The sequence below is a fragment of the Saccopteryx bilineata genome, chromosome 1 (genome assembly GCF_036850765.1).
Source record: "Saccopteryx bilineata isolate mSacBil1 chromosome 1, mSacBil1_pri_phased_curated, whole genome shotgun sequence".
Taxonomy (NCBI): Eukaryota; Metazoa; Chordata; class Mammalia; order Chiroptera; family Emballonuridae; genus Saccopteryx; species Saccopteryx bilineata.
Genome location: NC_089490.1, coordinates 81778421 through 81798566, shown reverse-complemented (window position 1 = coordinate 81798566; position 20146 = coordinate 81778421). Strand labels below are relative to the sequence as shown.

Sequence of the window (20146 nt, the reverse complement as noted above, 5' to 3'; positions counted from 1 at the left end):
GCCATGTGGGACATGGGGAACCTTCCTGCTCTTGTGTTTGGATTTCTAAAAGGAAAACAAACCACAGAAGCCTGCCTTCTGCCCAGGGTGTCCTCTGGCCCCAGCAGAGAAGGTGGACAAGCCAGTTGGCAAGAAGTGGCTGCTATCCACCAGAGTCTTAAGGCAGGTGAAACTGTATCCTCCAAAATCATATGTTCAAGTCCTGAGCACTGGTACCTGTGAATGAGATCTTGTTTGGAGACAGGTTCTTGCAGAAGTGAACAAGTTAAAATGAGATTATACTGGGTTAGGGAGGACCCTGATGCCCTGGCCAGTGTCCTTATAAAAACAGGCATTGGGACACAGACAAAACACACAGGGAGGAGACCATGTGAGGACACAAGCAGAGACTGGAGTGATGCGGCCATAGCCAAGGAATGGTAAGGATCACCTGGGGTCACCCAAGCTACGAAGAGGCCAGAAGGATGGTCTCCTACAGTCTCCAGAGAGAGTGAAGGCAAACTCACGCCCTGATTTTGGACTCCTGTTGTTTCAGGGGCCTTTCAGCCCCTGAAGTCTGTGGTCCTTTGATGTAGCAGCCCAGGAAACTGACAGAGTCCCGAGATACAGGGTCAGTCTGAGGACTGTCCTTGTCCCGACAGCTGGTTGGCTACACACATACACTGTGCCAGCGGCAGGGCATGCTCACTCCACTCTCCAAAAGCCCCAGCTCTGGAGAGAGAAGTGTTGGGGAAGAGGGGGTGCTTGCTACATACATGTATCCACACCGCCACCTCCCACTAAGGCTCCACGTATCCACACCGCCACCTCCCACTAAGGCTCCACGTATCCACACCGCCACCTCCCACTAAGGCTCCATGTATCCACACCGCCACCTCCCACTAAGGCTCCACGTATCCACACCGCCACCTCCCACTAAGGCTCCACGTATCCACACCGCCACCTCCCACTAAGGCTCCACGTATCCACACCGCCACCTCCCACTAAGGCTACAGGTATCCACACCGCCACCTCCCACTAAGGCTCCACGTATCCACACCGCCACCTCCCACTAAGGCTACAGGTATCCACACCGCCACCTCCCACTAAGACTACACGTATCCACACCGCCACCTCCCACTAAGGCTACATGTATCCACACCGCCACCTCCCACTAAGACTACATGTATCCACACTGCCACCTCTCAGTAAGTGACAGTTAATGGGAAACAAAGTCACCCAGAAGCGAGCCTGGAACCTATAGAAGATGTGCAGAGGTGGTAAAGAGGGGAAACTTGGACGTAATCCCGAATCTCTGAAAAGTACATTTTCCTAGGGAAGGATTCTGTTTCTGCTTTATGAGATTTTAATTACAGGCTAGGTAATGATTTTCAGTTTGAATGGTAAGTAACTCTCTGGTTTAAGGACTAAACTCAACCTGAGGAAGAACGCTTGGAAGTGGAGCTCTAATCCTGTAAATTGCACGGGGCGGCAGCCCCCGCCTCCCTGTGTCGTGTGAACGTCGCTCCGCAGAGGGCAGCATGGCTCAGAGCACCCAGGCCCCTCTAGAGTGGACACGCATGGTTTTAGCTTGGGATTGCTCGGCTCCTTAGCAGATCACATGCAAATGAAAATACAGTACTCTAATAAGAGAATTTAGGGTAAAATTCAGAGTTGGTGTAATGTATATTTTTTGTTATAACAGAAGTATCAGAATTGATTGCGTTTTCCCATGAGCAGAAAAAAACAGGACTAGCTTTTTACACCAAGTTTTTCTGGCTTTAAATCTACACAAAATGACCTGGCCTAAAGAGGTCACCTTGAAAGGCAGTCAGAGTCCCCTGACCTGGGAAAGCTACCACGAGGGGCAGTTAGGGTCCCCCACCATGGGAGGTTACCACGGGGACAGTCAGTGTCCCAGGAAGGCCATCGCACAGGACAGCTGGACCTCCCCTTCTGGGGGAGTTGCCACAAAGCTCAAACTGAGTCTCTTCCAAGTGGCTACAGACACAGTGGCTCTCAAGCAGGTGAAGTCCCTGCTGAGCTGCACCCATCATGACAGACTGTCCAGCAGCTGAGGGTGTCAGGAGTCCAGGGATTTTGTGTTTCATGCACAGAAGCATCATTATTCACCATGCGGGTTCACTGCAACAGCGTCTAAATCCAGATAAGCAGCCCAAGGTCTAAAACCAGAGGCTCAAGAATAAACAGGACCCTAGCAAAGCAGCCTGGGCCAGGAGCACCCCAGAAGACACCAATGGCCTTTGCACAGAGTGCCAGGGACCCTCTGCTTCCTAAGGAATGCGCCCAGGGGCTGACGCTGACCTGTGATGAAATCAGGCCTGCAGTCCCCACCATGTGAAGATGTACTGTATTTCCCCCATATAAGACGCTCCCACGTATAAGGTGCACCTTAATTTTAGGGCCTGAAATTGAAATAAAATGTATTACATAAAGTTATTGAACTCAAGTTTTATTCATCATAAAACTCATACAACTCTTCATCACTGTCAAAACTCCCATCCATTAGCTTGACCTCATCTGTATCTGATGACGAACCACTGTCTTCATATCACTGCCTCATCCTCAGTTCCCTCTATGGCATCTGAAATGCCACACTTCTTAAATGACTTGACAACCACTGTATAAGACGCACCCAGGTTTTAGACCCCAACTTTTTTGGAAAATGATGCGTCTTATACATGGGGAGATATGGCATGTGAGACAAAGGAGCAGGGCCTTCACTGCACGAGGAGCCCAGCACAGAGCTGTGTGCTGAGAACGGATCAGACCAGACTGGAGCGTGGCCAGGGCCTTCACCGCACGAGGAGCCCAGCACAGAGCTGTGTGCTGAGAACGGATCGGACCAGACTAGAGCGTGGCCAGGGCCTTCACCGCACGAGGAGCCCAGCACAGAGCTGTGTGCTGAGAACGGATCAGACCAGACTGGAGCATGGCCAGGGCCTTCACCGCACGAGGAGCCCAGCACAGAGCTGTGTGCTGAGAACGGATCAGACCAGACTGGAGCATGGCCAGGGCCTTCACCGCACGAGGAGCCCAGCACAGAGCTGTGTGCTGAGAACGGATCAGACCAGACTGGAGCGTGGCCAGGGCCTTCACCGCACGAGGAGCCCAGCACAGAGCTGTGTGCTGAGAACGGATCAGACCAGACTGGAGCATGGCCAGGGCCTTCACCGCACGAGGAGCCCAGCACAGAGCTGTGTGCTGAGAACGGATCGGACCAGACTGGAGCGTGGCCAGGGCCTTCACCGCACAAGGAGCCCAGCACAGAGCTGTGTGCTGAGAACGGATCGGACCAGACTGGAGCGTGGCCAGGGCCTTCACCGCACGAGGAGCCCAGCACAGAGCTGTGTGCTGAGAATGGATCAGACCAGACTGGAGCATGGCCAGGGCCTTCACCGCACAAGGAGCCCAGCACAGAGCTGTGTGCTGAGAACGGATATTTTTTGTTATAACAGAAGTGTCAGAATTGATTGTGTTTTCCCATGAGCAAAAAAAACCAGGATTAGCTTTTTACACCAAGTTTTTCTGGCTTTAAATCTACACAAAATGACCTGGCCTAAAGAGGTCACCTTGGAAGGCAGTCAGAGTCCCCTGACCTAGGAAAGCTACCACGAGGGGCAGTTAGGGTCCCCCACCATGGGAGGTTACCACGGGGACAGTCTGGAGCGTGGCCAGGCACTCACACCAGCCCAACAGTCACAATCCCCGAGGTGTCCCCACAGAAAGGGACAAAGGAAATGGAAGGGGTGTCCTGTCCCTTCAAGCACAGTGATTGGAGCAGCAAGGGTGTTAGGATGTGTTCTGTAAATTGTGTGGAGGAACAAGCCAGTTAGCCTGACCCCACTGTCCTTGCACAGGTTTTTATTATGCACCTGCTGCATGTCAGCGCTGGGATGATGAACAGAAGATGCTGGGCGTCCAGTGCACAGGGAGGGGAGGAGACAGCACCAGGCAGGCAGATTCTGGCCTCCAACATCGACCACGGAGAGCGGCTGCAGTGTGGGTGGAGGAATGGGGACAGGGCGATGACATTCGGGACGCCCTAGGGCACAATGCACTGCAGGTGCAAGGACTCCACAGTGAGAGGAGCCAGGCATGTTTCTGCAAGCTAAGGAAGGGGCAGTGGGCGGGGCGGGGCCTGGGATTCGAGGTGCTGTGGGCCCAGGCAACAGGACAGACACCAGAGCAGTGGGCGGGGCGGGGCCTGGCACTCGAGGTGCTGTGGGCCCAGGCAACAGGACAGACACCAGAGCAGTGGGCGGGGTGGGGCCTGGTACTCGAGGTGCTGTGGGCCCAGGCAACAGGACAGACACCAGAGCAGTGGGCGGGGTGGGGCCTGGTACTCGAGGTGCTGTGGGCCCAGGCAACAGGACAGACACCAGAGCAGTGGGCGGGGCGGGGCCTGGTACTCGAGGTGCTGTGGGCCCAGGCAACAGGACAGACACCAGAGCAGTGGGCGGGGTGGGGCCTGGTACTCGAGGTGCTGTGGGCCCAGGCAACAGGACAGACACCAGAGCAGTGGGCGGGGCGGGGCCTGGCACTCGAGGTGCTGTGGGCCCAGGCAACAAGAGAGACACCAGAGCAGTGGGCGGGGCGGGGCCTGGCACTCGAGGTGCTGTGGGCCCAGGCAACAGGACAGACACCAGAGCAGTGGGACCCGGGAAGGTCAAACACAGCACTGATGTGACCCAGTGCTCGCTATGGGACACGGGACACGCCAGGGTGGGGAGCCAGTCAGGAGACGCCTTGAAGGGGATGATAATGTGACGATCTGCCTCTACATCCTGCCCCTCACAGGGCCCCATCCCTCACAGGGCCCTCGCAGACACAGGGAAGGGCCAAGAGCAGAGCCTGGCCATCCTGTGCTCTCAATCACCATGAGCCAGCGTCACCGCGTCAGCAAGGAGCGAGCGATTGTGAGGTTTAATTAGGAAACAGGTACCAATGGTTCCCCAGGACCAGGATTCAGAACCACGTCCTCAGGCTGGCCCTGGAGCTACCTGGGCTTAATGTCTTCCTGGGAAGGAACAGTCCTGCCAACCCCTTGGAGAATAGGGTAACTGTGGAGTGGAACGCTCTCCAGGGGCCTTGGGCTGGGTCAGAGACAGTCACTTCATGGTCCGCCCCACTGTACTGACCCTCAGCGCCCTGTACACAGAAGGCACTTCGTGAAAGATGCAGTGGGATCCATGAAGGGACCAGGTACACAGGTGAGTAGGTGGCCAAGGCACTCAAGCCACTTCTCCCTGGAGTGATGCCCAGGGCAGACAAGCCCAAGCTCAGAGGCCAGAACACAGGATTTGAATTCTGACTCGGCCCTTGAGGCTGGCCCGTGGCCGGGCACCACCTTGCGGCCATCCTGGCCTCTCTAGGATATGAGACCCCTGGCTTCCACCTGCAAGTACCCCTACCCTCCCCCCCATTGTGATGACCAAAAATGTCCTTGGATGTTATGATATGTCACCCCTCCATAAGATCTGCTGGTCCAGATACTTTAATGTTCCCTACTTCAGTTTCCCCATTTACAAAATTGGGCCCCAGGACTGCTGGAAGGATCAAGGAGAGGACACGCGTGGAATCTAGAGCAATAACCAGCATGTTGAAGGGCCCAGTAAACACTGACTGCCAGTTGCTGCCACCCTAAGGGACACAGAAACAAGTGAGTGACCCCCAAGAAGAGAGGGGAGCAGCTACCACATAAACACAGCCCCCAGGAAGCCTTGAGGAGAGGGACGGTCGGTGTTCAAGGAAGTCGGGACACCTTCCGGAACCTTCCCAGGGCAGGGACAGTGCCAAGGTGGATTCTGAGGGAGGCAACGACCGGGGCCTCTTGGGCCTCGGCACTTCTCTAAGGCCATCGTGGACTCAGACACAAAGAGAGCTGTGAGGGGCACCTTCCTGGGATGACTGACATCTCCCCTTGCCCAGCCGCCTGGTGTCAGCGACACAGGAAGCTTCCCAAGAGCCAGGCCCCGGCTCGGCTTACCAGGAGCACGTAACAAAACCCTCACGACGACAGCGCGGCTTTCACCGCAAAGAAATGAGCTCAATTACCTCCACGCAAGAGAGCCAGGGCTTCAAAGGGAGCAAGGAAGAAAGAGAGGATGGGGCTGAGGAACGGCAATCAGCCTGCACTGGTCTGTCTCCGAGGGAAATACACACGACAGTTTCAGCGCCCGGCACGTTCCCATGGGCCCCACCCCGGCCCGGACGGCTCCGCGGCACTTCTGGTGATGACACACCAGGCCACTCCCGGTCATTACTTTCCTAGAAATGACTCTCACGATGAAAACAAAATTAGAGAACTTTGAAAGTTATCAGAAGGTCAAACCCTCTTTGGAGAGGATCCAGGAGTCCATGGGCCCCTAGAAGTCTCGGTTTACACTGTCCAGATGTTACAAACTTATAACATCATGCACCTCTCGAACCCAGGCCTGCTGCTGCAGCCCACTGGGCAGAGCTGGGCTCCTCATCAGTGTTAGACCACAGCCTAGGCTTCCACCAGAGCATCAAGGGTGCTGGAGGAGTCTCCCCCAGCAGGTCCCTGCTGACATGTATCTCAACCAGTGAAAGGACCAATTGCACCGGTAACCTTGGATAGCCTACCGATTGGGCAAGGGCAGGTGTGATGTGTGCACTAGCCAGGCATAGAGCAGGTGTTCAATTAATATACACAGAGTGAGTGAATGACTGCTCACCAGCTGACCCTGGAGTGTTGCATGCCCTTTCTGGAGGCCTGGGGCCACAACCCTTCAACAGAGGCCGAGAGGCCAGCTCCACACCATGAAGTAAGGAGAGGAAGGGACAGAAATCTACCCACATGGCGACTCACTGGGGCACAGCGCCACTAAAACTCAGCGAGGAGGGAGGGGTCTAGGTCTCCTCAGCAGAACCGAAACCCCTTCCCACCCCAACAACTCAAAAAGTAATGAGGGGCCGAGGGTCTCCTGTGCTTTCCTTCCCTGCTCACCACCAATCCCTAGGGGGGCCAGGAATTCAGGGTTAATGCTCGGTAAGTAGACGGTGGGGGAGAGACCTCCAACCCACGGGCAGGGTAGGGGAGTGGAGGGCACGGGCCAGCAATCCAGTGCCTGAGTGCCTTTGTCACCTCCTGGCTGTTCCCACCGGACGGTAACCAGGCTGGGCTGCAGACGCAGCAAGACGGGGCGCACAGCTTCTCCCGACGCTGACAAACGCCCTCCCCGGCTGCTTCTCCTCCTGTCTGACGTAAAGCAGCAGGCACAGCTGCCAGCTTCGCTCTCTCTTCCTGCTTCAGAATTACCTGCTAATACTGTAAACCCCTGTCCTAAGCTCGATAAACTCAGACCACGGACAGTCAATAGAAGAAACACAAAGCCACCTCCGGTGTGAAGCCAGCCCCTCCTGATCCCCAAACAGCTCTCCAAAAAGACAGCTGGGCACCACAGGGCAATCGTAAATTTGTTATGCAAGCAGCCATCACTTTCTGTGCCAGCAATCGGAAACCGAAGCAGGAATGGGCTGAACAGCACCGGTATTGCTTCGGGCAGGCTTTACGATTTTAAAAACAGCGTGGGCTGACTTTGGAGCAATCCAGTTTTCAATGAGTCAGCACGACTCCTGCTAAGTGTCTGTTTACAGCCGAGAAGATGAGTCATGCCTATAGTGACGAGGCATGAAAGCATGGACCTCTTTCCCAGACCCAGATGATTAAAGGCCCACAACCTCCATCCCACTTACACTGTTCACAGCCGCCAGTGAAACGTGGACTCCGGAATGAGGGACTCTGAATGAAAAGCCACTTAAAAGGAGCATACGCCATTTTAGACATGTAGATTTTTTCCCTAGGTGAATTCTGTTCTCATAAGGAGGGTGACTTAAAGTCTCCTAGGTTAATAGGGACTTCAGAACTGTTGTCAGGAAGTCATTTCAAGGTTCAGGGGGCTGACCCTGGCTGGTTTGCTGAGTGGTAGAGCGTCACCCTGAGTGTGGATGTCCCAGGTTTGATCAGGAGAATTGTCCATCTGCTTCTCCACCCCTCCCCCTCCCCTTCTTTTTCTTTCTCTCTCTCTCTCTCTGTTCCCCTCCTGCAGCCATGGCTCAATTGGTTCAAGCACATTGGCCCTTGGCACTAAGGATGGCTCTATAGAGCCTCTGCCTCAGGCGCTAAAAATAGCTCGGTTGTGAGCATGACCCCAGATAGGCAGGGAATCACCCCAGCCAGGGTTGCCAGGTAGATCCCGGTTGGGGTGCATGTGGGAGTCTGTCTCTCTATCTCCCCTCCTCTCACCTGGCAAAGAGGAAAGAAAATAAAAAGGTTTATGGGGCCAACAGCTGGGCCCAGCATCAATCTGTTTCCCAGCGGGATGGTGGACAGAGCAAACCCTTAGGGACCCCGGGACATGTGAGCAGGGAGCCTCAGGCAAAGCAGAGGGGCCCTGGCCCCCACCACAGCCACGCCCACCTACCGGTGAAGTCCTCCAGACACTCGCAGGTGTAGCCGCCCTCCCGACTGCGGCAGCGGCCGTTGGCGCCGCAGGGGCTGGAGTAGCACAGGTCGATCTCGGTCTCGCAGTAGTCGCCGGTGAAGCCCGGGGGGCAGCGGCAGCGCAGGCCATTGATGGGGTGGATGGGCCGGAAGAGCACCGTGGTGGAGCTGATGAAGGGCGCCGAGCTGTCGAACTTGAGCACGGACACGCACTTCATGTAGTTCTCGCAGGGCTCCCGCAGGCAAATGTTGTCGTCGAAGGGCAGCACGCGCTGCGTGGACACGGCAGTCAGCAGCGTCCGGTTCAGGTAGATCTGCTCCTGCAGGTCCTCCGAGGGGAAGAACTTGTCGCGGACACCGCCGGGGAGCAGGGCGGAGAAGGTCACGTTCAGGATGTTGGAGCTGACGTCCGTGTCGTTCTGGATGTTAAAGACAAAGACGTCATCCTTGGTGGTAGACAGCACTGTGGCCACCCCTTCCACAAAGAGGGACAGCAGCGGGGACAGGAACTTCTCCTGTGACATGTTCTCCAGGCGCACTGTGATGCTGTTGGTCAGCATGTCGTCCGTGATGATGGTGACCCTCAGCGTGCAGAGCGCCGCGACGCTGTGGAGGCCGTCTGTGAGACACAAAGAGTGGGAGGTCACTCGATAACTGTCCACAGGAGTCCTGGTCCCACTCATGACCTCCACCCCATTCCTCTCCCTCCACAGCCAGCTCCTGAAAGCACAACCCTCATACTTCCATGTTGCTCAGAGTCCCCAGTGAACTCCCTACCAGTCAGCAGGATACTCCCATGACCACCATGATCCAGCCCCTTGCTGCCCCAGAGACACCCCCACCTCTCACGTGGGGACACTGAACCCAAGTTTTACACCTCTGCACCTGCTCCAGCCACCAGAATACCCCCACCGATCCCGCCCATACCCTGGCCCAGCTCAGACCCCCAGTGTCCAGGACAGACTCGCCCAGGTGCGGCCGTGGCCTCGGCTGCGGTGAAGCCTTCTCCTCCCTCCTCATCTCCACGTGCCAAGCACACGGGACACGCGCAGCAACACTGCTTGAGGAGGATGTGCCCAAAGATGCCGCTCCCCAGCCAACACAAGAGAATATGTCACGAAACAAGGTACTTAGGATTTTGAGACAGAAAAGGGCAGGATATTTTGATTATGGAGTTGGGTATACCATTGGTTCTGAGCCCAGAATCGGAGGAGCTGTCCAAGGGCTGGCGCCAGGGGCTCACCAGGATGGCAATGAAGCAACCAGGCCACCTTCCCAGCACCCCAAGAGACGGGTCACCCCCACCCTGTGGGCATTCACCTGTCTCTCAAGCCCACCTCAAGTGTGCCAAGGGGCCTCAGAAAACCTGGTAAGGTCACACCCTTCTGACTCTGCTCAGATTCAGTGTCCCCACAGTCTGATCCGGCCACCTTCCCCTCCCCACCACGTGGCTCCCTGCCTGTGGCCCCGGTTTCCATGGGGGTAACGGTCCCCTCCCAGCCCTCTTGGAGCACAAAACTTATACAGACAAAGGAGACATGGAATGGCACCAGAAGTCACAACACACTTGGAGGAGGGGAGCTCTGAGTGACTGTCACAGCAAACCAGACATTTCTAACAGATTCCGAGAAAACTGGCATCACCGTCCACGTGACAAGTGAGAAGAACGAAGGCGAAGGGAAGCTTCATGCCTGCGAACACAAGCACTACCCCCCCCACCACCACTGCTTCGGAGTGAGGGCCAGGCACTCTATAGCTGCCTCATCCAGGCCTCAGGATGACCTGGCAGTGTGTAGGGCCTTGGCACAGGGAGGAGACTTCAAGGCTGATGTCAAACCCAGAGGCCCACAAGGCAGGGGCTGTTCTATCTGCAGCACAAACAGAGTGGGACGTCCAGAGCCCCAACCCTGTCTGCAGCTCATGTGCAAAGGGCTGGTGGTGATTACGGAAAAGAAATGAGGAAAAGAAAATGAAGGCAAAAGAAAATGGCAAAGTGTATGAGACTCCACATGAGGGTCACTGCCCGACAGGAGGGGAGCATTTATTCCCCTTCGCTGGAAAGTGGGCTGAACCTGCAGCTGCCTCAGTTTCCCTCTATGGTGGTCCTCACACTGTAGCCCAGCAGTCGTCCCTCATGGCCCCCACAATAAGACCCATATCACTTACCCTATCTCATGGTTCTATAGGCTCTGTCCCCATCCCCTTCCCCTCTTCTCACAGCGATGCCTCCATGTACCCTGCCATCCCAGAACCTTTGCACACCTTGTCTTCTGCCTGCCGGTCAGCCAGCGTCTGCTCCCGTGGCCATCCAGGTCTCAGCTGAGTGTCCTCCTCAAAGGGGCCTGGGTACACCCCCCCATGCTCTGCCATACCCCACTTTTAATTCCTGAACAAGAGCAGCCACAGACTGATTTTATTCTTACTTGTTCATATCTGTCTCTCCCCCAACCCCTGTGAGTCCATGAGGACTGAGAACCTGTAGGTCTTGTTCCTGCTGAACTTGTCTCGTCTAGAACAGTTCCTGGCACTTATAGCTGCTGGATAAACATTCGTGAAAGGGAAAGAGGGAGGCCAGTGGGGGAGGGGGGAATGAAGGTTTACAGTGGTTTCTCTTTAACCTCAAGATCGACATTTGCACAAACAGCATCAGGAACTCCATTTGTTCGTGTAAGCTATTTTTTGTAGGTATTTCTTTTTTCTTTTTTTTGTCTAAAGACCCATTATAATAATACAGGATATAGGATATTACTTGTCTGCTTCCTGGTGGCAGTTGTTATGAAACAGCCTTCTAATCTCAAACCACACGTGAATGAGTTCTGGCCCAAGATGCAAAGGTTTTTAAAAGATGCTGATTTTAAGCTCAGAGCTCAACCAATCCTGGTGCTCCCAGCCCTCCTGCCCACCGGGTGGAGTGAGGGCTCCAGTGCGTGGACCCTCCTGCCAGCAGCTCCGGAGGGCACAGCATGTGGAATGCTCACGAGCCCAAGTCACATTGCAGGGACAGACATCTTCACTCGGGGACAAGATGACCTGACCAGAAAAGAGCAATAAATATTAACTCCCGCTGAACATGCTGGGAAACAAAACTCGCGCACCTGTCAATCAATCTTGCTATTAATTTCTTTCAAGGCCACGGACCATCCTGGAAACTCCCATCCCAGAAGTGAATTCGCTTTGTACTTGTTGCCCAGGCTGGATTTCTGAGCCACCTAACCGTCCCCAAGTCACAGTGGGAAAGAGACAGAACAGATGGTTGAGTGTGCGGCTGTCACACACATAAACCCCAGACAGTGCACCTGAAGACGGGGCAGGTCTTCACGAAGGTGGCTCCTGTCCACCCTCAGACTTTGCGAAAGGATAACCATTGTGCATAATTATGTCCCTGAAACACTGCGGACAGAGGCCATGCAGGGTCTTCAAGGACCTGGGGGGGGGGGGGAGGCTCAGGGAAGAGAGGACAGGAGACAGGGTGCAATGCGAGATGTAGTGTCAGATAACCCGAGGAGGCAGTGGGTGGGGTGGGGGTCCCCGAGGAGGGATGGAGCTTATCACACAAGTGGAGAGAAAAACGTCTTCTAGCAAGGCCTGGCAAGTCAGTGGTCAACAGGGGGTATGAGTGTCCTGGAGCTGCTGTGACAGAGCACCGCAGACGGAGTGGCTTAAACATTTATCCTGTTAGACTGGAGGGCAGGAGTCCGAGATCAAGGTGTCAGCATGCTTGGCTCCACCTGGAGGCCCCATTCCATGGCTCTCTCTCAGCATCTGGTGGCTGCTGGGTCCCTGTTGTCCCTTGGCTTGTAGAGGAGTCCCTCTAATCTCTGCCTCGTCATTACGTGCCCCTTCTACTCCCACCATGTGTCTGTGTCCACATTCCCCTCTCTTAAGAGAACACCAGTTTTTGGATTAAGGCCCACCTGAATCCAGGTGACCTCATCTCAAAGCTGATCTTGATCACATCTGCACAGGTGCTATCTCCAAATTCACCACACCCCGAGGTTGCCAGGTGGACATGAGCTGGACAGACAGGAGGGTGGTGGCGGGTGGAGGGCCTCCAATGCTGCCGGCCTCCCAGGCTGTGGCGGGTGAACGTAGGAGAAACGTCCCTGTGGTGTGGCCTGGGCCTGCACATGCACAGGTCCCCAGCACAGCCCGTGGTGGCTCCGTACTACCTCCCTCCTGGTCCTGCCCCTGCAGTGCTCGTCACAGCCCGCGAGGGGAACCACTGCTGCCCCTTCACAGATGAGGGCACTGAGGCACAAAGATGCTGACCCAGTAGCCCAGCTACAGTAACTTGGGTGGCAAATGGCAGATCCAGACCAACTGGCTTGAGCCCCACTGGTCATGGACAGAGGTCTAGGAGGACCATGGTCCCAGCCCACCAGAGACACAGAGAAGGAAAAATCAACTTCTAAATACCCGAGGGCCTCAGGGATGACACAGTGAGTGTGGGCCCTCGACAGCTGGGGCAGCAGCAGCACCAGGAGGGGCCAGGACCACGCGCCCCGCAATCTCGGAGGCCCTTCCGGCTCCTATCGCCAACACCCCGCCAGGCCTGATGGCACAGCTCACGACATCAGGCTGGCTGTGGCCACATCCACAGGGCACGTTTGCTGTCCAGCTTGTTGTGACAAAGGCTGTGCTCCTATCCCTCATCCTGTGTCCTCACAAGCCTCACTCTGGGATGGCCCAAAGCCTGGGGATTCTGAAGTAAATTTTGAAACGGGGTTTGTTGATTTTCGAGCCCAGACTGAGGGCAGACAGCAGGTGCAGTGTTTTGCTCTGCAACCCGGAGGCCGTCTGGTTTCTCTCCTTGACAGACAACAAAAGCTAAGCCTAGAACCCACCGTTTGGGATGTGAGCTCACTTCCCACGCACTGTTTACGGGACAGAGGGGCAAATGCTGGTGACAGGCCCACGGGCACTCACAGAGGAGGGGCCCACAGGTGTTGCACAGACACCCAGACAGCAGCTCACAATGGCTCTCAATGCTTTGTTTACCTGGCAGTCCACTGACAGGTGCTAAAGAGGCGGGTGCAGCTCTGCCTGGCACTGGGGGTGGAAAGGGCAGAGCCAGCGGCCCTTCCTTCTCTGTCCCCATGGGTGCTGTGACCTCAGCTGGACAGTGGAGAGGGAGGGTCCCTCCTGACCTCCCAAGGCAGTCCAGGCCCTGGATTTCTCCTTGGAATTCAACCCCTCGCCCTGTAATTTCTATCACTGCCTTCCCCTCCAGCTGCTGGGGGCAGGTCTTCACACCCCCCACCCTACAGGCTCGAGGTGACCAGCCCAACCCCCACCCTAACCAGGTGCCTCCTCATTCCTCTTTCACCCAGAGTGACTTCGCACCTTGCCATCTCCTCATCCCCCCCCCCCCCCGCAGCTGTGCCTGTCTTTGTGACCATGCCCCACTCAGGGTGGGCAGCCAACTCTGGAGCGCATGCCTCCCAGATTCTGACCTAGCTCATCATGTCTATGCTGGATGGAACCTTCTGGAAGGCTGAAATATAACAAGCCCACTCCACCAGAGGAAGGTTTGCTCATAGCTCTAAGTGGCCTGCCCAACGCCAAGCTATAGCAGATATAGGCCAAGACTGGAAGAAAGTGCATTCTTCTCAAGATAAAGCTCTTTCACTTAAATGTTAAAGATTGGCTCCTTGGCCCTGGCCAGTTGGCTCAGTGGTAGAGCATCAGCCCGGCATGTGGATATATTGGGTTCAATTCCCGGTCAGGGCACACAGGAGAAGCGACCATCTGCTTCTTCATCCCTTCCCCTCTCACCTCTCTCTATCTCTCTCTCTCTCTTCCTCTCCTGTAGCCATGGCTTGATTGGACTGAGTTGGACCCAGGCACTAAGGATGGCTCTGTGGCCTCCACCCTCAGGCGCTAAGAAAAGCTTGGTTGCTGAGCAACAGGGCAATGTCCAGATGGGCATAGCATCGCCCCCTAGTGGGCTTGCTGGGTGGATCCCAGTTGGGGCACATGTGGGAGTCTGTCTCAGCCTTCACTCCTCTCACTGAATAAGAAAAGATTGGTTCCCTCAATATCCTCAACACAGGATTGACATAAGACCCAGATTTCCACTCTCTTTTTTTCTTTTTTTCTTTTTTTGTATTTTTCTGAAGCTGGAAACGGGGAGAGACAGTCAGACAGACTCCCGCATGCGCCCGACCGGGATCCACCCAGAACGCCCACCAGGGGGCGATGCTCTGCCCCTCTGGGGCGTAGCTCTGCTGCGACCAGAGCCACTCTAGCGCCTGGGGCAGAGGCCAAGGAGCCATCCCCAGCACCCGGGCCATCTTTGCTCCAATGGAGCCTTGGCTGCGGGAGGGGAAGAGAGAGACAGAGAGGAAGGGGGGGGTGGAGAAGCAAATGGGCGCTTCTCCTATGTGCCCTGGCTGGGAATCGAACCCAGGTCCCCCGCACGCCAGGCCAACACTCTACCGCTGAGCCAACCGGCCAGGGCCCAGATTTCCACTCTTGGGTGGAATTCAAAAGAACTGAAGACACATACCCACACTAAGACTTATACACCAACATGCATAGCAGCATAGTCACAACAGCCCAACAGTGGCAACCTAAAAAATGTCCTTTACCTGATGAATGGATAAACACAATGTTTACATGCTGTAATGGCAATTCTGTAATTCCACACAATGGAATGTTAGCCATAAAAAGACATGAAGCGCTGATTCATGCTACAATGTGGACAAATCTTGAAAACATTGTGCTGAGTCAAAGAAGCCTGATGGTCTAACACCACATAATGTACGAGTCCATTGATACAAGATGTCCAGAACAGGCACATCCATAAGACAGAAGCCCAACTGTTGGGTAGCAGGGTGGGCAGAGGGGGCAATGGGGAGTGACTGCCCCTCCTGTGTGGGGTTTTGGGTATGGGGTTTCGTGGGGATGACTGAAATGTTTGGGAACTAGATAAAGGTGATGTCCGCTCAACATTGTGAATGTGCTAAAATGCCCCAGGATTGTTCACTTTGAAATGGTTAATTTTTTATTATATGATTTCACCTCAACTTTTAAAAAAGTAAAACAGAGGGAAGAACTGCCTCTTAATTTAAAATTAGCTCTATTTTACATGAGATTATTTAAGAGGGAAAAAGATCTATTTTAAAAGACATGTTAAGAACAATTTCCTTAAAACCAAGTGGTGCCCAAGGTCAGAGGGGTAGACCACCATCTAAAGCAGAGTGGCGGGGCCCTGGCCGGTTGGCTCAGCGGTAGAGCATCGGCCTGGCGTGCGGGGGACCTGGGTTCAATTCCCGGCCAGGGCACATAGGAGAAGTGCCCATTTGCTTCTCCACCCCCGCCCCCTCCTTCCTCTCTGTCTCTCTCTTCCCCTCCCGCAGCCGAGGCTCCATTGGAGCAAAGATGGCCCAGACGCTGGGGATGGCTCCTTGGCCTCTGCCCCAGGTGCTAGAGTGGCTCTGGTCACGGCAGAGCGATGCCCCGGAGGGGCAGAGCATCGCCCCCTGGTGGACAGAGCATCGCTCCTGGTGGGCGTGCCGGGTGGATCCCGGTTGGGCGCATGCGGGAGTCTGTCTGACTGTCTCTCCCCGTTTCCAGCTTCAGAAAAATACAAAAAATAAAAAAATAAATAAAAAATAAAGCAGAGTGGTGGGAAGCCTGCTTCCCACCTTGGCCATGATGGACCCAACTCGCTCCCTTCAAGTGCTAAGGTGTCTTCCACACTGCAGACGAAACACTGAGAACACTCCGCACCCGGGGGGGGGGGGGGCAGGTGTCACAGTGAACACACGCCCTCCTCCAGCTTGGGCGAGGTCACAGAGTTGTCAGGAACCTTCTGCCGTCCCCAGTTTTCATTTATTTCAAGTACTGATATGTAAGAGTCCGTAAGTCTGACCTCACTAACCTCTCTGCTGGCGTAGGGGGTGGGTGGAGGGTGACTGCCAGGCTGACACAGGCTCAGATCAGGAGGCCGGCTGGGGCCTCTGAGCCGCCTGGCAGCCATCAGGGCTCCCTGAGCACCAGTGAGCCCACCCAGCTCCACTCTCAGCTGCCAGAGCAGAAGGGCTGCCCTCTTGCCCCATCCTGGGAATACGGGCCAAATTCCTGGAGACAAAGATTAAACACCAAAATGCACTTAAAGGCATGAGTGAGCTAGACTGCCTTGGCTTCTGCTCAGCCAAAGGACACCTTCCAGCATGACGATGTGACCCTGGCACCTGCCGACGGACACTCAGGTGTTCTTCAGCCTTGGAGACGTCAAGGAGTGGCTTTTAGCCCAAGGGAGCTGCCATGAAGACGAGATTTCTAACCAACACACCAATCCAGCCCATCCTGCTGGCCACTGAGATGGGGGCCCGCTCAGAGCTTGGCCAGGCCCCTGTGGTCACCGCCACGTGCAAGCAGCTCACTCCGTCCCCTTGTTGGTCCAAGTGGCGGTGACCCTTGCTCCCCTTTGGGGGGTAATGTGTAGGTGAGTGCACTGTATGCCTTCTGTCCCTCTCCACAAACCCCCCCCCCCTTCTTGACCTGGGTACACATGTCACCTGCGTGTACTGGGCTTTGTCTAATACTAGAAGTTTCTATTTCTCTGACATTACATGCTGGACCCTTGCTTGGCCCTGGACCCCTCACGCTTGCCAGCAGTGCCTCTGAAGTTCTGACTGTCTCTGAGAGCCAGTGGCGACAAGTTCCTGAACCTGGCCGTGCCTCAGTTTACTCATTAGCTAACCCAGCATGACCGTACTCTGGTCCCGAGAGACCTGAGTAGACAATACAACCCTCCCTGATTCTCTCTGGCTTCTCCTGCAGCCCAGTGAGGAGCCAGAGCCGATTCTGCTGCCCCAGTGATGAGGGATTTGTGGCCCAGAGAGGCACAGGGGCTGGGCCCAGGACACAAAGCCTCAGAGTCACAGGGACACAGGTCAAGATCTTCCTGAAGTGGCCCAGGGAAGGCTGGCAGCCTCCATTTGTCTACTCTGTTTTATGCACGCGCTTTCCAGAGAGAAAATAATTATTAACTGCAGAGGCTTAATGAGGAGAGGGAGTGGCAAGGGTTTCTAATACCAATAATTTGTACCTATTTAAGAGCAAATGTGTAACAACAAAGGCCACTGCAACCAGCAGCGTCAGATACTGTTTCCTTTGCCTCCAGGTAAGGAAACACCGACTCAGCACAGGGTGCAGGAAGCAAGACAAAATCATAACGTTACCCTGGGCTCCCCAGACTCTAGCCCAGCTCCGATCCACCAGTGGGTGGGGTCCCAGACCTCTGACGCACCTGCAGGGAAAGGCCCTGAGGGACTTAAGCCCAATTGCCCAAGAGAACGGGGCAAAAGAGGAAGAGTTGTGGGTGGACCAGCTACGGGGGTGGGATCTGGCATCCACGTGGCCCTCCTACCCGGCTGCTGGCCTGTTGCAGCAGGGTGGACAGGGTGGCCACCTCCAGCCCAGCTCAGCCCATAGCAGCTGCTTCTGCTGCCCTAACCGTCCTCAAGGGACAGAGGGCACAGCATCTGATGGGGACAAGAGAGGCCACCACCCTGATCCCCAAATGTCTCCCCACTCAAGGACCCCAAAGTCCCTTTCAGAATAATGTTGCACTGACATCTCTTCTGAAACACAAATACCACTGAGGCGCTCTATGACACTCCTGACCCTTTGGTAGGGGTAAAATTCTCAAGTCAGAGGGGCTGGGGTAGCCCAGCACTCCCCGGGGCAGAGGCAGCTGCCCTCACACACTGTGAAGGCCCCTGGCCCACTCACTGCTTGCTGCACCCATTCTAGTCAGGCACAGGGTGCTGCCCACAGTGTCCCTGGGGCCATCAGTGGTCCTGGAGTGACCCTCACGGTGACCTCACCCACATGCTGCTGGGCAAGAGGCAGCACCCGGCCTGGCCCCCACCATCCATGGAGGACAATCACCCACCGATCACCTTCACCACTTCCTGGGACCCTTCTCCCCAATTGCATTTTAGAGCTGGTGAATCATACTCTTTGGGGGGAGAGATCAAATATTGGCCCAGACGTCTATTAATTTGCAACTTACATCACCACTGCGGAGAACAGACCAGCAGGGGTATTCTTTTTTCTTTTCCTGGTTAAATATTTGCTAAGAAAATTCCAACCCTAAATTTCAAGAGGCTAGGTCGGCGTGACGTTGGAAGGGTAAGAGTGGGGGCGTTGGATGATTAACCAGGGGCTCCTGTGGGCACAGCGGGAGAGCGGCACAGCGAACGGAGGACCAGGAGCTGCAGCGGCCCCTCCTCTCGTCTTTATTACATGCCTTTTTGTGGCTGAGTCTTTCCTTTCAGGCCTCTGCTCCCCCTACATCCAGATGGGGAACCCAGCTTCCAGTATTCAGAGGGGCACAAAAACTCCCACCATGACTGGGATCTAGCAGGAGACCAGCCCTCTAGCCTCATGTCTGTTCTGCGGTTGCTTCCCTCGGCCTTTGTTAGCGTCCCCCTCACCACTTCCCCTTGAAATTAATAAGCCACAGGCCTAGCCTGACCAGGCGGTAGCGCAGTGGATAGAGCATAGGACTGGGACGTGGAGGACCCACGTTTGAGACCCCAAGGTCGCCAGCTTGAGGGCGGGCTCATCTGGCTTGAAAAGAAACTCACCAGCTTGGACCCAAGGTCGCTGGCTCGAGCAAGGGGTTACTCAGTCTGCTGAAGGCCCGCGGTCAAGGCACATATGAGAAAACAATCATGAACAACTAAGGTATCGCAATGAAAAACTGATGATTGATGCTTCTCATCTCTCTTCGTTCCTGCCTGTCTGTCCCTGTCTATCCCTCTCTCTGACTCTCTCTGTCTCTGTAAAAATAAATAAATAAATAAATAAATAAGCAAGCCACAGGCCTATTCTGGGGTCGGCGAGCGAGAAAATTCAAGGAGGCCCAGAACTGCACTGGGATGAGAAGTGGCCTACGCGGCAGCATCTGTCCCGCTCACTCTCAGGGGAGCTGGACAGGAGAGGGCACCCTGAGTGAAGCTAACACCTTTCCTTTTGTATCACCCAGGTCTAAGCAGCTCCAAACTGCCAGGGGGCAGAGGCCGCATCTGCCAGACAGGCGGCGGGCACAGATCCCGATCTGTGTCCATCTAGGTCTGTGCCCTGCACGTGCCGGGCTCGGGCAGTGCTGTCGTGTCTGTGGAATGGGCTGCACCCAGAGGGGTCAGCAGCTGACCATGGACAGATGGAGAAACAGAACCATGTTCTGCTTTTGGGAACCACAATGCGGTTTTATGACAATGACGTATTTCACGGCCCAATCTACTCCTGCTCTTAATACACTTTAATGTTTCAAGGACTTACCAAAGACACATTCAGGACCCAGCCCATGTGGAATGGTCTCTGTGCAGTGTCCTGGCCTGATACTCCCTCCGCCCCTTCCTGACAGCCCCTATTTCCTGAAGGCAGCCGGGTCTCCCGTTTCCCACCCTGCAGGCCACCTGGCTCCCAGGAGGGACCATCAGCATGGCCAGGAGCTCCTGCCCTGCCTTTTCTCCGCTTAATACCCCCTACACGCACACACACTCATGCACACACTTGCATACACTCCCGAGCTTCCAAAGGAGAATTTCCCGCTCCAAGTTCTCTCCTGGTCCCTCTGGCCTGGGTCTGCACAGATGGAAGAGATTAATCTAATATCAGATATCCTGTTATTAAGTGATTAAGAGATGACTTAAA

At 55.2% G+C, this 20146-nt stretch overlaps 1 protein-coding gene across 4 annotated transcripts in view; it reads right to left on the bottom strand.

The window, feature by feature from the left end:
• The window catches only part of CELSR1 (cadherin EGF LAG seven-pass G-type receptor 1), a 138318-nt gene that overhangs the window by 81798 nt on the left and 36374 nt on the right, over positions 1 to 20146 (bottom strand). For all 4 annotated transcript variants that reach the window (XM_066255128.1, XM_066255115.1, XM_066255134.1 and 1 more), the window contains exon 2: positions 8451 to 9089. In XM_066255128.1, the coding sequence (XP_066111225.1) occupies positions 8451 to 9089 (639 nt within the window). The remainder of the gene's footprint in view (positions 1 to 8450; positions 9090 to 20146) is intronic.